The following is a 14,008-nucleotide window of genomic DNA, read 5'->3' as shown; positions in this document are numbered from 1 at the left end:
CTGCTCGCTCACAGACGTCCCTGAGGTTGGCTATCCATCCCCTTAGAGGCACAGACATTTCAAACCTATAACCTGAAATTAAAGCAGTATCCTGGCCACCAACTGCGAATCACTGAAAAGGCCAGAAGAAACTCCAGATACAATTATTCTGCAAATTAAACTCAAGACAATTATCAATACATATTCTTGGACAGATCTCAACAGAGGTTTGTTAAGTAAGTTATTTAATTGTAATCTTGTCCCTCTCTAAAATAACCTGAGTAAATCCATTCATCTCTTGGGAAGATTGGACCATTTAAAGGGTCTCCTAAATTCAGTTATTCTCTTTCTGTGCCGAGAATATTAAGAAATGAAAATACCATTAACAAAAATTAGAACATTGAAAACCATATTTAGGATGAGCTAAATTTGGGTTAGGTAGCTGGCTTTCCAGATTTTTCCTGAAAATCCGAGGCTAGAATTCCATCACCCCACTCCAAAAGAAGGGACCTACGGTAACACAGTCAGCCTGAGGCAGTAAATAGTCTTCCATGAAGGAGGTTTCCAGCTCGTGTTGTATCTGAAATCCGCATCAGGAGACCCCATGATTCCGTACTCTGGCCTACAACTGCCCCCACGTGCCTGCTGTCTCTCCGGTTAGATTTTCACCTCCGTGCTGAGAATAACGTCTAGCAGATAAGTCCTTCAAAAATATTTGTTGACGTATTCTCTAAAAGTACCTGTTCATTTGAAGATACCAGCTGCGAACTCTCTAACCGGATCCTTTCTTTTTCTGGAATTGTGTATACTAAGGAAACAGATCAGTGGCTTCTCTTGTCTCTCTGCAGCTGATTAAAAGCCCAACTGATCTTTGTTGCATTATGTCTCCCAAAGGGCATCTCAGTTTGATTCAGTTGGCTATTTAGTTCTTCATTTATAGATTTGAGCTATCGAGAGGAAGTTCTAGTAACACTTATGTCAATGTAATACATAGTTTCCTGTTGCTCTCTTAAGAACAAATAGTGTTAAAAAAAAATAAGTGCATGACTTTAGATCTTTAATAGTGACCTAAGGGATTTTATAAGGCATTGCTGTGTTGCATTTATATTTTATATTTTGCACTTATTTAAAATTTTCTCTCATTTGCTAGAGTGACACCTTTCTTAAATTAGCTGTTAAGGTAATAATAAAGCTACTTCACTTGTGGGTTACATTTCTTAACTCTGCAGCATGCATTAGTTCATTCTGCTCCTTGCCACAGGCAGGGAAAGTTTATTATACGTATTTTATAGGCATGAAAACAGAGGTACAGAGTAGTAAAGTGATGTCCCTCTGGGTCAGAGAGGTAGTTAATAGCAAAGCTGGAGCCAGAAACTCCATCTTTGGCTTTCTGGCCCTGTTCCTCTCCATCCTGTCACTGTTCACAAATTCTACTGCAGACCCATGCCCGGCTGCGAGCACGTGGTCAGTGTGGCAGCTGCAAACAACCCAGAGGTCAGAGCTCCACTGTGCCGGACACATACTCCTGTACATGGATGAAATCTCTAAGAATTTGGCAAAAAAATTAGTAAGTATTTGGTGACGGTGGCATAATAGGGAACTTCATACACTGTGGCAGAAGAACATCGGAGCTTCTACCGAGAAAGTTTTCGGGCGATTGCTGGAGAAGGATAACAAGGTAAATGAAGTTACCCTCGCCCCTGAAATTCACCTGCTGCAAACTTTCCTGAGGGCAAACAAAACAAGTGTGGCAAGGCACTTGTAGGGAGCTGTTTACTGCACAGCTGCTTATAAATGCCAAGGCGGGGCGGGGGGGGGAGGCAAAGACCATCAGTGAGAATAATGAGAACCCCTTAAACAACATGCCACATCCATGTGTCACAGTAAGCAGCAGACCCTGTAGGACAACATGGGTTTTCAGTATCTGTCTACGCCCAGGGTGTTCCGTTCTCTGCACATCAGCATATCACAGGCTGGCAAGGTGGGGTAAATCCTAAAGGATTTTACCTACATGTACCTATATCTTAGTCTTATCATTTATAACACAAGGATACTATTGACCCCTAACTTACAGGATTAAGATAAAGACAAAATAAGATAATATGTATCAGGCATTTAGCCCAGCACATATTATATGAGATACTCAATGACTATTAGCTACAATATGACTAATGCTACTATTGTAATTATTATCATAAATCATGGGCCAGTAAAATGATTTTAATTATTAGTCCTAATAGTATATGACCTATAATAAGATGAGATAGAGACATGTAGTGGTAGGGAACAATGTCCAATCTATGATAAATGCTAAGAGCATATTCCCTGGGGCGCCTGGGTGGCTCAGTGGGTTAAAGCCTCTGCTTTCAGCTCTGGTCATTTTCCCGGGATCCTGGGATTGAGCCCCGCATCGGGTTCTCTGCTCAGCAGGGAGCCTGCCCCCCCACCTGCCTCTCTGCCTACTTGTGATCTCTGTCAAATAAATAAATAAAGTCTTAAAAAAAAAAAAGAGCATATTCCCAATGCAGTCAGAATACAGCCCATCCACTGCTGAAGGCACGGACAGCATGTCCATCTACAGTACTTTTTTTCTTAAATGTGGGTTACCCCATAAGCAACTGTAAGTATAGAATGAGTGAGTGTAATAGCCAGTACTGTTTTTCTCTAGCAGAATAATAAGCTGGAGGTATTAGATAAGGAAAGGGTCAAGGTCTAGGCAGGGAGAGATAGGAAGCCCTTGAATAGTCCTACACAGGGGACTACCTGGCCAGGCTCACAGACATCCCAGGGGTGGAGAAATGTTAGAGACAAGACATTAACCAGGGAGAAGGGAACATAACAATTCACCTTGTCTGCCTGAGTATAGAGGAGATATTTACACAATGGTTACAAATTCACCTGTTTTGTCTTAAATGTTATAGATGGGATATTTACGAAGTTCCCTGGTCAGTTCTCTATCCGAGTCTGACCCTAAAAGCCTGTGGCGGCAGCCCATTCCGCACCCCTCTCACCCCAGAGAGCTTTTCTCTTTCCTTTCTGTTCTCACCTTCACTTAATAAACTTGCACTTCGTGTCACCGTTTTGTGTCTGCGACATTCATTCCTCGCCTTCACGACACAAGAACCCTGCAGCCCTCCGACAGTTTCAGGGGCAAGATCCCTCCCAAACAGAAAGCAAGCCTAAGCATTGTAGGAGTAAACCAAAAAAAATAAAAAAGTGAAACACTGCAGCATGACCTGCATTAAAGAAAGCGGTTTCCCGCTCAGGAGTGGTGGCCATCGGCGCGAGCCCCTAACACGGGAGGGAAAGCTGCGAAGACATTTCCCTCCGTGCTGACAAGTTTGAGCTTGACGAGCAAGGCTTCTCCCAGATCCTGTTTTCAGTTTGTATCGTGCAGGTCTCACGAAAGTGACCAAAGTGTCCTGAAGGCCCAGCTTCAGGGAGCAGGTAAAGGCATCTCGGGTAGAGACTGGCAGGGCAGACCATGACTCCCCTCGCAAGCACAGGGCAGGGATTCATGGGCTGATTTTTATATCAAGGCTGCGACTGTACTTTTCAGGACTCGACACTGAGAGCCCCAGATACACGGTCAGCTACCCCAGTGCAATCACCCCCAACCTCTGTGACTTTCAGCGCGTGGCCCTTCCAGGCTGCAAGTGGTTTTTCAAGACTCACGGTGTTACTCGAGACAGCACCTATACTCCCAAACACGCCGCAAGGGCAAGGTCAGAGGAAGCAGGAGAGGAGGAGGAGAAGGAGGGTGTTAAGAAACCGCCCTTTCTGCTTTCTGCTCTCCGCATACTGTGACTTTTTTTAATGACGTGAGGGAAAAAATCAAAACAGATGAAACGCAATCCTGAATTAGTTCTCATGTGAAATCAGACTTGGACATCACTAGCTTAGCAAGAATCCACGCATGCTGGCCCAGCTGTCTGCACATGCTAGTGGAAAAGGCACACGTCAGCCCATACTTACACGTACAAGACCGTCCTGGTGTCTCCCACTTTGCCAGCGTCGCCCACTGTGAGCGTGTCATAGCCTCGTTCTAGCTCGAACTCCTCAAAGGCAAGCTTGATGACCTGCATAAAGCAAAGATCCTTATTTAGCATCACAGGAACTTTCCATGACTTTAAATATGCAAACACCTAGTTGTAGTATAACTACGGACAATTGTATATTCCCTGCTGTATATTCTCTATACAATTATATATTCTCTGCCTACATTTGAGGACCCTCCGTTACAGAATTTTAAAGAATTCTGAACTGCTATCACTCCAGAGATCCTGATTATCAGCACTAAAAGTGATTTTAAAAGCGAAAAAGTCGTATTACGCTTTAAATCAAATGTTTATCAAATATTTATTTTTTATAGTGCTGAAAAGGACCCAAAGATAATATCAGCAAAAGAATTGTTCATTAATTCTTTTTAATTATTTTTAAATATATCTCATATGTTAATCTTCTCATATTTCTTTTAATATATTTTGAGGACACCCAAATACTCTGAAACAAACATTTTTAGAGTAATGTATGCAGATTTTATTTGATTATCCATATTAACATATTAAAAAGACCTCCTGAGGCAAGAAAGTTTTCCTCTGCATTTAACTCTGCAAAGCTTTATTTCTTAAAGAACACTTTGCCGTGGTGATTGACACCATACCAACTAGATATGATCGGTTTATGTCTGATTCAGCCATGTATTATGATTCTATGAATTTCTTTTTACAGAGCACAGGACTCTTTTCTCCTGAAAGAAGAAATGCTTTCTTCCATGACCAACGCTGTGAAGAAAGAGAAAGACAGTAAGAGATGTCATGAAATCAGGCTAGAAACCTGAGTGGCAGAGAGATCAAGGAACAGAGAGTTGGGTAGATGATAGACGGTAGACAGATAAAATAAGATATGAAGGTCACTGACAGATGACAGATAAGACAGATCTATAGAAGTGACAGATCAATAGATAGATAGATAAAAGAGACACACAGATAAAAGATTAATTAGAGATACAGAGATAGACTCATCAATCATTAGAGAGATGAGACGGCTGATAGACGATGGAGATAACAGAAGAAAGTGACACAGAAAGTAAATGGATAAATATAAATTATAGGCAGACGGATGGATAGACAAATGGATAGAAGAGCAAGCTACATGGTGAGAAGCAGGAATCAGAGGAGGAACACAGGACAGGAAGAGCAGAAACGGAACTACACTTGGATGCCTGTTAGCTAGACCTCCAAGCAAAGAGCATGTGGCATCAGCAGGAAGGCCGGCTTCCGACTAACAGCAGATTAGTGTGCAGTCTGGAGCGGCTCCACACAGGTGCTCTTCCGAGCCGAGCCAATGTGGAACACATTAATGTTGCCATTTGAAGTCCCTACTAAAACTAGGGATACAGTTATTATAAGTTATTATAAAAGGCTACTCTTTCAAAGTGCAATGTTTGTGTGAATACATTATTTTAGTAGTTGTCTTCGAAACAGGCGTGGGGGTTGACACCTGCTGCAAACCAGGATCAATACTGCATATGAAATTTAGGACCTGAGCATGGTTTTATTTCTTTTTTTTCCTTTCTCATGGGTCTGTTTGTAAGTGACCATGGTCCAATAAGAAGAGAATAAAAGCACTGAGACTGGCAGGTTCGTTCCAACGTTTCTGACAGATGTACCCAGGCCTGCCTCGTGCAGCACCCTGCAGTGACCCAATGATAATCCACTAATGTCCGAGGGTCGCGCTTGGGCACCTTGTAATGAGTCACACACAGGGGGTCTCACTACGTAACTGTGCTTTCATTAGGGGTGTATAAATGGCCATTTTGTGGTTTTGTCAAGCCAACGCAGAGTAACAGAGAGCCTTGTTTCAGTGTTTCACCTCAACAATCAGACAGAGCCTGTTGTCAAAGGATAATCTCTACTCCGTGCTGTTAATGCTCCATAAAGATAAAATGCACACCCAGTCTTGGGCCAAGAACCTAGAGTGTGTCAGACAATGTGGCATTCTGTAAATACTCTACCTGGTGTTAAAACAGAAATTCACATTTGTAATGACACTTCCATCATTTCTCCATCAGGGATGGGCAGAGATGCAAGTGAAAAATAATGTTAAGTAAATGCATTTTTTAAGGATTTTATTTCTTTGCTTGAGAGTTAAGACAGAGAATGCATGCCTGGGAGAGCGGCAGAGGGACAGGGAGAAGCAGGCTCCCGGCTGAGCAGGGAGAGGGACACGGGCTCGATCCCAGGACCTAAGGATCCCAGATGCTTAACCCACTGAGCCACCCAGGCATCCCCAAGTAAATACATTTTTAAATAAAAACTGGATATATGTAAGGTGTGCACCATGATTTGATGCACAAATACACTACTGCAGTCAAATTAACTAACCGATTTCTTCACACCATTGCTGTTTTTTCAGTGTGGTGATAATCTGTGCTCTTAGCAAAATTCCAGTTCCCAGTACATTATTACTGTAACACCTGGATCTCTCCACTTACTCGTCTTGCGTAACTAGCACTCTGGGCCACTGACCAGCATCTCCCCACTTCCCCCACTCCCTGCATCAATCTACTTGTTGATACATGTATTTGACTTTTTTAGATCCCACAGATAAATGAAATAATACATTTTTTTTCTTTATAGATCTGTCTCACTAAGCATAATGTATTGGAGGTTCATCAGTAACTGTTACAAATGGAAGTCATCTCCTATTCACAGGGGAATAATATTCCTGTATGCGTGTGTGTAACAAAAGTACACACATCTTGACTTTATGCATTGTCGATGAGCACTTAGGTTGTTCTCACTCTCTTGGCTACTGTGACTATTAATAATGCTCAGATATATTTGGAATTGTGAGTGACTCAGTAACCAAAGTGGTTTCTTCGGTTCCTTAAACACAGGCGTGCCCTGACCTTGGTTCCCTGTAGATGGCTGCCCTACATTAACGTCTCTGCACGATGCTGCCCCTTGGTGGTGCCTGCCCTGCTCATTCTGTCCAAAGAAATCCTTCTCTTTGCCAACACTGCCTATTCCCTTCACGTGTTTCAGCTGTTGGAACTTCACGTGCTCTGTCTGTGCCCCACACCCTTCCACGGCTGAGTGCCACTAGGGCCGGTGCTGTGCCTGGGACTTACTGAATGCCTGCTCTGCCCGGGCCACCATGCTTGGAATTAAAACAAAGACGAGATGGGCAAAGTTCTGGCCTTCAAAACAACTTAAAAGTCTACAGGGGGTATTTTGAGAAACAGAGTAATTACAAAATTCTTAACTGTCACAAATAAAGATTCCTTAATAGATAAAATAAGAAGGAAAATCAAAAGCAAAGAAGGACAAAGTTTGAGACTTCAAAAAATTCAAAACCCACGAGGTATATTTTGATAAATATAGAATAATTACAGAATTTAACATTTACAAGTAAAAATTTCTTAATGACAATAGATGAAATCATTTACTTTTTCACCTTCAAACAGGATCTCAGGCCTGAGAGAAAGAGATGATGTTCCGTATAGACTTTGGTGCAATTTTTAAAATATATTTTTGGCGTTTTGTAATATTTTCTATTTTTTACCAATTCTAAGCATCTCACTGTTGTAAGACAGTTGGTCTGAGTAAGTCCTCATTACAGGCTCCTTTTTATATTATCAAGAATATCAAAATCCCTATAGACTCTATGAAAATAAAACACTACCTTCTGTTTAAACATTTCTAAATCAGGTACTTCTAAAAATATAGAGAACACTTGTTTCTCAACCTTCGTAAAAGGAATGTAAAACAATATCTATAAAATATATCCTGGGGTGAGGTTATTCCAGTATGTCTATCTTCTGGGAACAATTAAAAACATGTAAGTATTAATTCCCTACATGATTCCTCCATGTCTCTCCTTCTCTGTGTTCCCGATTGTTCACTGATTCTTCATTTATTCATATATTCAAGGCGAATTAATGCTCCAGTCCTCGATCATGAACAGGCTTTGTCCAAATCTCTTCATTTGTATAAGTACATTTAAACACGCGACAAGCGGTCTTCTTAAAAGAGCGAGGTACTAAATCAATTGTCCCTAATGCTAAGTTTTATCAGTACGAAAACACATTTCAAGACAAAGCGGAAGCATTTAAATTGGGCAGCATGTGCTGTTGTAATTTAAATCAGCATTAGAAATGGTGGGGGAAGGGCTGGAAAGATATCTCATTTCTCTTTCCTGATTCCGTGTCCCTCTTCTGACCCCAAGATGGACGTACATGGCAGTGGCTCACCGACGGATCCAAGAACAGTTCACGCCGAGTGACCCTTTCCACCTGCGTGTCTGTGTGCGGGAGCACAGCTATCTCACCGTCCACGCTGTGTCTGTGAATCCCTAATCCCCCTGCATTGTAGAAATGAATTATGTGCTTTCCTGCGAAGGATCGTTGAGCAAATTAAAGCAGAAACAGTGATTTATGGTGAATTTTTAATAAATTTGTGTTATCTTTGTTTTACTTTAATTGCTAGTCCCACTTGGAAGAAAGATTTGCCAAACTGATACAAAACAAGCGTAAGTGCGCACTGTTTTATGTGAAGTAAGACAGATGGGAGATGCCAATAAGTACAAGTCTTTATTTAGGTAGAGTGCGGCAGAGTTTTAGGACCGTGGAGATACTCTGTGTGAGACCATAATGGTGGGTACACGCTTATTTTCTCAAACCCACAGAATGTACGCCAGCAGGAGGGACCCTCACATACACTCTAGAATGCGGGTGTCATGATGTGTCCACGTGGGTTCCTCAGTTGTAACAAATGCCCCAAATGGCGGGGACACTGAGAGTGGCGTGGCTGTCCATGTGTGGGGTGGGGGTACGTGAAAATTTGCATCTTCATATTAATTTTGCTGTGAAACTAAAACCTCTTTTGAAAGTCTAAAACATATAAAGTTGTTTCCTTTTACAGAATGAACAAGTACATCATTAGTTTTTGATGAATCTTTGTTTCTTATAAAAAATAAATCATATATTTTATCTAAGGAGACTGTTACTTTGCTAACAGAGTCTGGAGAATTTCTCTCATGTAATTAATTCAAAATGAACTCTACTTAAAAATATCTCCAAACCTATGGAACCTATATGTAATGTTTCCCGTACATGTCACTTGCCTTAATTGTGCAAGGAGGGTGCACACCCTGTTTTTCTACCTAATTATTTTTCAGTGTTCTGATTAAGAAAACATGTAGGAATTCAAATAGAAAACAAAAGCTAACAAGCAAAAGGGAATTTTTTATTTTTTTTTTAGTTCTTGGGTCAGTGCTACGACCCCGACCAACGCGGTGGTGCTGGGTGCTCAGCTGTGAGCAACTCTGGTGTCCCTCACTGTACATACACGGGCTGTACTAGCCTCCGTCCCTGTGGCGGCCGGAGAGTCGGCAAGAGATTTGTCTGAAGTGTGTTCCCCAAATGGCGGGCAGCTCGGGGGGCCATCTTGCAGCCGGAACTAGGCCCGGGCCGCACACTGAGCAGGAATGGGCAGAAGGTGACTGCGACAAAGACAATGACAACATCCCAGTGACGCTGACAGAATCGCACAGTCCTGCAGGTTCAGCCGTGTTTGCGGTATCCGTGGGGGCTCAGACCTTGTGTTCTGGAGCTCGGCCCCGTTACGGGCTCTCACGGTGTCACCAACAGATGAACTCTACCTTGCTTGCTCCTGGAGGCAGGAGCTGAAGTGGACCCGTTCGTGAGGATGAATGGGTGTTCCCAGGGCTCCATTTTTCCACAGCGCAGCCACCCAGGCAAAGAGAAAGAAAGGGCAACTAGTTGCCTCAAGGCGGGTCTTCCCCTACCCTCTCTGGAAGCTCCCATCTCCTGGACTAGAAATACCACCTCCTTCTCCACATCTTGTTTGCTCGAAGTCTTTCCACTCACGGTTGGGTGATCGCCATGGGTGATCCCCCACACACGTCGGTGTTATACATCTGCCTTTTCACGCATTCACTTGTTTAACAGCAGGGCCTCAGCTGCACTCCAAAAATCACCTTCTTCAACCCAGCTCTGCAGGTACACACAGACGTGTGGAAACGTACGCTCGAATGCATGAGCACACCCTTTTCCGACGTGAATACAGCCCGAGGTGCTGTAGCACACAGCAATTAATCCTCAACCTCCAGCATATAATAATCTTCTTATTAGCACAGCAGGTTCTGCTTTGTTCATGCTAGGACGTGACAAATCACATATTTATTCTCAGAAGCAGCTCAGAACTCCTAAGTTGACACAGTAGTTTCAAAAGATGCGCCAAGGGTCCAAAAAACTTCAAAACCCTGGCTGTGTAGGGAAGCTGAAACTCCAGGTATTTTCAAAGAGGCCACAGAAAGAATCCCTACACTTCATTCCTGTAGCTACAACCTTTGTGATAACATAGATCGGGCACATTCTAGTTCATCTCACTGGTAACTTACAGTTTGTCATTTATGTGTTTATGTCCTAAGAAGTTTTTGTCACAAACACTATTCAAATGAAGGCAGTTTTCTTATTTTTTTATTTGACAGATAGAGATCACAAGTAGGCAGAGAGGCAGACAGAGAGAGAGGAAGGGAAGCAGGCTCCCTGCTGAGCAGAGAGCCCGATGCGGGGCTCGATCCCAGGACCCTGGGAAGAAGACCTAAGCCGAAGGCAGAGGCTTTAACCCACTGAGCCACCCAGGCGCCCCTGAAAGCAGTTTTCTTGATATCTCTAAATAGTTGCAGAATGCTGGGTATCCATCTATACCTGAAGGTCAACAGAATTAATTTTTCTCCTTTGTATGCTCACACTTTTTATTATTATTGCTACTTTTTCCATACCTAATTTATGATGAATTGAGAGACCATCATATTCACATAAACCTATAATTACATTTTATGTTCTTTCCAATCTATAATAAAATATTAATAATTTACATTTACTAGTAACACCATGGAAATATATATATATATATATATGTGTGTGTGTGTGTGTATGTGTGTGTGTGTGTGTGTGTGTATATATATATATATATATATATATATATATAATTTGCTAAGTGAGTAGACCTTTAAATCCTTATTTAGGTTAAACAATATGCCTATATCCATAAATGATGGATATCAAATTTGGTATGCAATAATGTGGTACAAATAAATTCTTATAAAATGTACAAACATGTAATAAATGCCAGGAGCTTTCAGCACTAAACTGTATTCAGAATTCCTCCTGCCATTTTATTGTATTTTCCATTGTTAACCAGGAGCCAAATGGAATGCTGTATCAACTCTATTGTATCAACTGTATCTACAGTTGTATCAACAGTATCTACAGTTCTATCAACTGTAACCAACTTTTCTTTGGAAATCTGGTAAATTCAGCCAGTGACATTAACAGTCTAGGAAAACTGAACATGGATATACAGATACGGTATATAGTATAATATGAAGAGATCACTCACAAAAGCTATTGTAAAAATCAGAAACGTGGGAAAGCAGTTCTTTGGGATTTTCATGGGAGGAAGTCTCAAGGAACATAGTTTGGACAAATAAAACACAGTGCTTAACCCAAAAGCATAGCTGTCTCCCCTATATCCTGGCCTCCAGTCAGAACTCAAGTGTCATACAAGGGCCATTTGAGTACTTTGGCAATAATGCCAAAGTCAGAGATTATAAACCAGAATATTAACCTTCTCTTTTTATAGTGTCTATCCCACAGAAAAGAGACTTAAAATACACTGACTTATTCAGCAAGGTGAATAACTGAAATTTCAAAAAACATTTAAAATTTTAAATTCAAAGCCAAATTATTGACTACCATTTCCATTACAGTGTTATGATAAGAAATGCATAGTAGGGGCACCTGGGTGGCTCAGTGGGTTAAAGCCTCTGCCTTCAGCTCAGGTCATGATCTCAGGGTCCTGGGATCGAGCCCCGCATCGGGCTCTCTGCTCAGCAGGGAGCCTGCTTCCTCCTCTCTCTCTGCCTGCCTCTCTGGCTACTCCTGATCTCTCTCTGTCCAATAAATAAATCAAATCTTAACAAAAAAGAAATGCATAATAAATAGCTATTTTTACTGTCCTCAGCCTGCTTAGTAATGTGGAAAGACAAATTACTACCAGAAACATGTGAGGACATTACATATATCAAACGTTTCTTAATTTTTTAAAAATTCCTTTCTTACTTCATTCATTGAACACACCAAATAGGGGTTCTGCAGGCTGAGTTGAGCCATGGTTAAATGTTCTCAATGAGGAATCATTGTGGCTGAGCCTGAGCTGGGGCTGGGGACATGGGGAAGGGGCAGGTTTTAGACATACAACAGGAGTCCACAAGGTAGAACGCCGGCTTAGCTGAAGAGTTACTGAGATGCAGTGATCAAAGATGACTATTGCTTTTGTTCTGTTTTCTTTCCATGGGATACCAGGTTGTACAGTTGTGCATGGAAAGGATAAATTTGTGTAGAAAAATGAAAGTTTTCTTTTCAAACTAAGCTTAACATGACTTTTGAACATTCCTAGATATTAAGTAAAATCAAGATGTGAAGTGCACATTTTGAACTAACAGTGTAGAGCTAGGGAGATACTGGGGACTAGAAGCAAACAGGGGACCATTAGCCACAGATACTGGTAGAAGTAACAGGACTGATGGGGTATCCACCAGACGGGACGTGCAAACAAAGGGGGCTGGGGAGGGGTCCTGGGCTGTGCAGTGTGTGGAGGCACGGCACTGAGGAAGCACGCAGACAGAAGACCCCAGTGAGAGCGACGCCTAGACCCATGCTGTGGACGCCCCACAAAACCGAAGGTCTTGAGAAGGAGGCAGTGATCAAACGGGTTGAATATTACTGAGAACTTAAATAGAGATGGTCAACGATGAGACCCGTGGTCTGGCTAGACGGGGAACCTGATGACCGTGGCAGGAAGAAAGGATCGCCGCTGCAGGGACGGGAGATGTGCTGGAGCCTGCCGCTGAGAGCCTGGGAGAGAAGGGAGCGAAGTGCAGGGGTGGCACCTCTGATCGCTTCCCCATCGAGGGAGAGAAAAATGAGAACATGTCACCACGGGCAGATGTTGTTTTTAAGATGGAAAATACCAGAATATACTGCACAATGATGATTCCATGATCTGAGATATAAATGGTTTTTCAGGACAGAAAAAATACTGCTACTTGAATGCAAATATGAGTCTATCTTTGACTTTAATGAGACACACAACAACCCTACAATGTAAAGGAAAACCACAGAAAGACTGTGAGACAGGCTGGGGCATCTGATGGCAGGAAAATTGGGGAGTTCAAGGACACTGGCTCCTATTTCTTGCTCCTTTTTTTCTTTCTTTTTTAAATATTTTATTTATTCATTTATTTTACAGAGAGAGAGAGAGCGAGAGCAAGCGCACAAGCAGGGGAAGCAGCAGGCACAAGCAGAGGGAGAAGCAGGCTCCCCTCTGAGCAGAGCCGAGCATGGGGCTCAGTCAGGACCCTGGGGTCATGACCTGAGTCAAAAGCAGACACTTGACCAACTAAGCACCCAGGAGCCCCTCGTATTTCCTTCAACAGAGGAGGAGGTGAGGTTAGCAGTAGAGTACAATCGAACATTAAATGCAGACCATGAGGAGACTTAAAATCGCTAGTGCTCTGACACCCTGTGCTTTCCGAAGTGAAAATGAGAAGCAGGGAGACAAAGGACTCGTTTCGCAGTTATTAGTGACAGATGTGGGACTCACACTGGGGACTCCTGAGTACTGATTTAGTATGTTTTAGATCTGATTCCACAGTCACATATAAATGAGGAAGATAAGAGTAGAGGTTATAAAATACAACTCCATTTTCAAAGATATTTTTTACCTTTCTTATGAAATATTCATTTTTAAAGTAATTTCTTTGAAATTTTTGGCCTACTGTCATTCTGTTTTCTGATCAAGATCTCAAATGATTTTATACAATACAGATGTAAAATTATTTCCTATATGACTAGTTCAAGTCTCTGATAATTAAATATCGCCACAAACTCAACACCAAAACACCACAAATAATCCAATTAAAAATGGGCAGAAGA

The 14,008-nt window shown here is 42.0% G+C and overlaps 1 protein-coding gene across 2 annotated transcripts in view; it reads right to left on the bottom strand.

Moving 5' to 3' along the window:
* Nucleotides 1–14,008, bottom strand: part of CSMD1 (CUB and Sushi multiple domains 1) — a 1,941,062-nt gene that overhangs the window by 455,864 nt on the left and 1,471,190 nt on the right. For both annotated transcript variants that reach the window (XM_032328946.1, XM_032328947.1), the window contains one exon: nt 3,955–4,058. In XM_032328946.1, the coding sequence (XP_032184837.1) occupies nt 3,955–4,058 (104 nt within the window). The remainder of the gene's footprint in view (nt 1–3,954; nt 4,059–14,008) is intronic.

The sequence above is a fragment of the Mustela erminea genome, chromosome 21, assembly GCF_009829155.1.
Source record: "Mustela erminea isolate mMusErm1 chromosome 21, mMusErm1.Pri, whole genome shotgun sequence".
NCBI classification, from domain to species: domain Eukaryota; kingdom Metazoa; phylum Chordata; class Mammalia; order Carnivora; family Mustelidae; genus Mustela; species Mustela erminea.
This window is presented reverse-complemented; position numbering and strand designations above follow the sequence as displayed.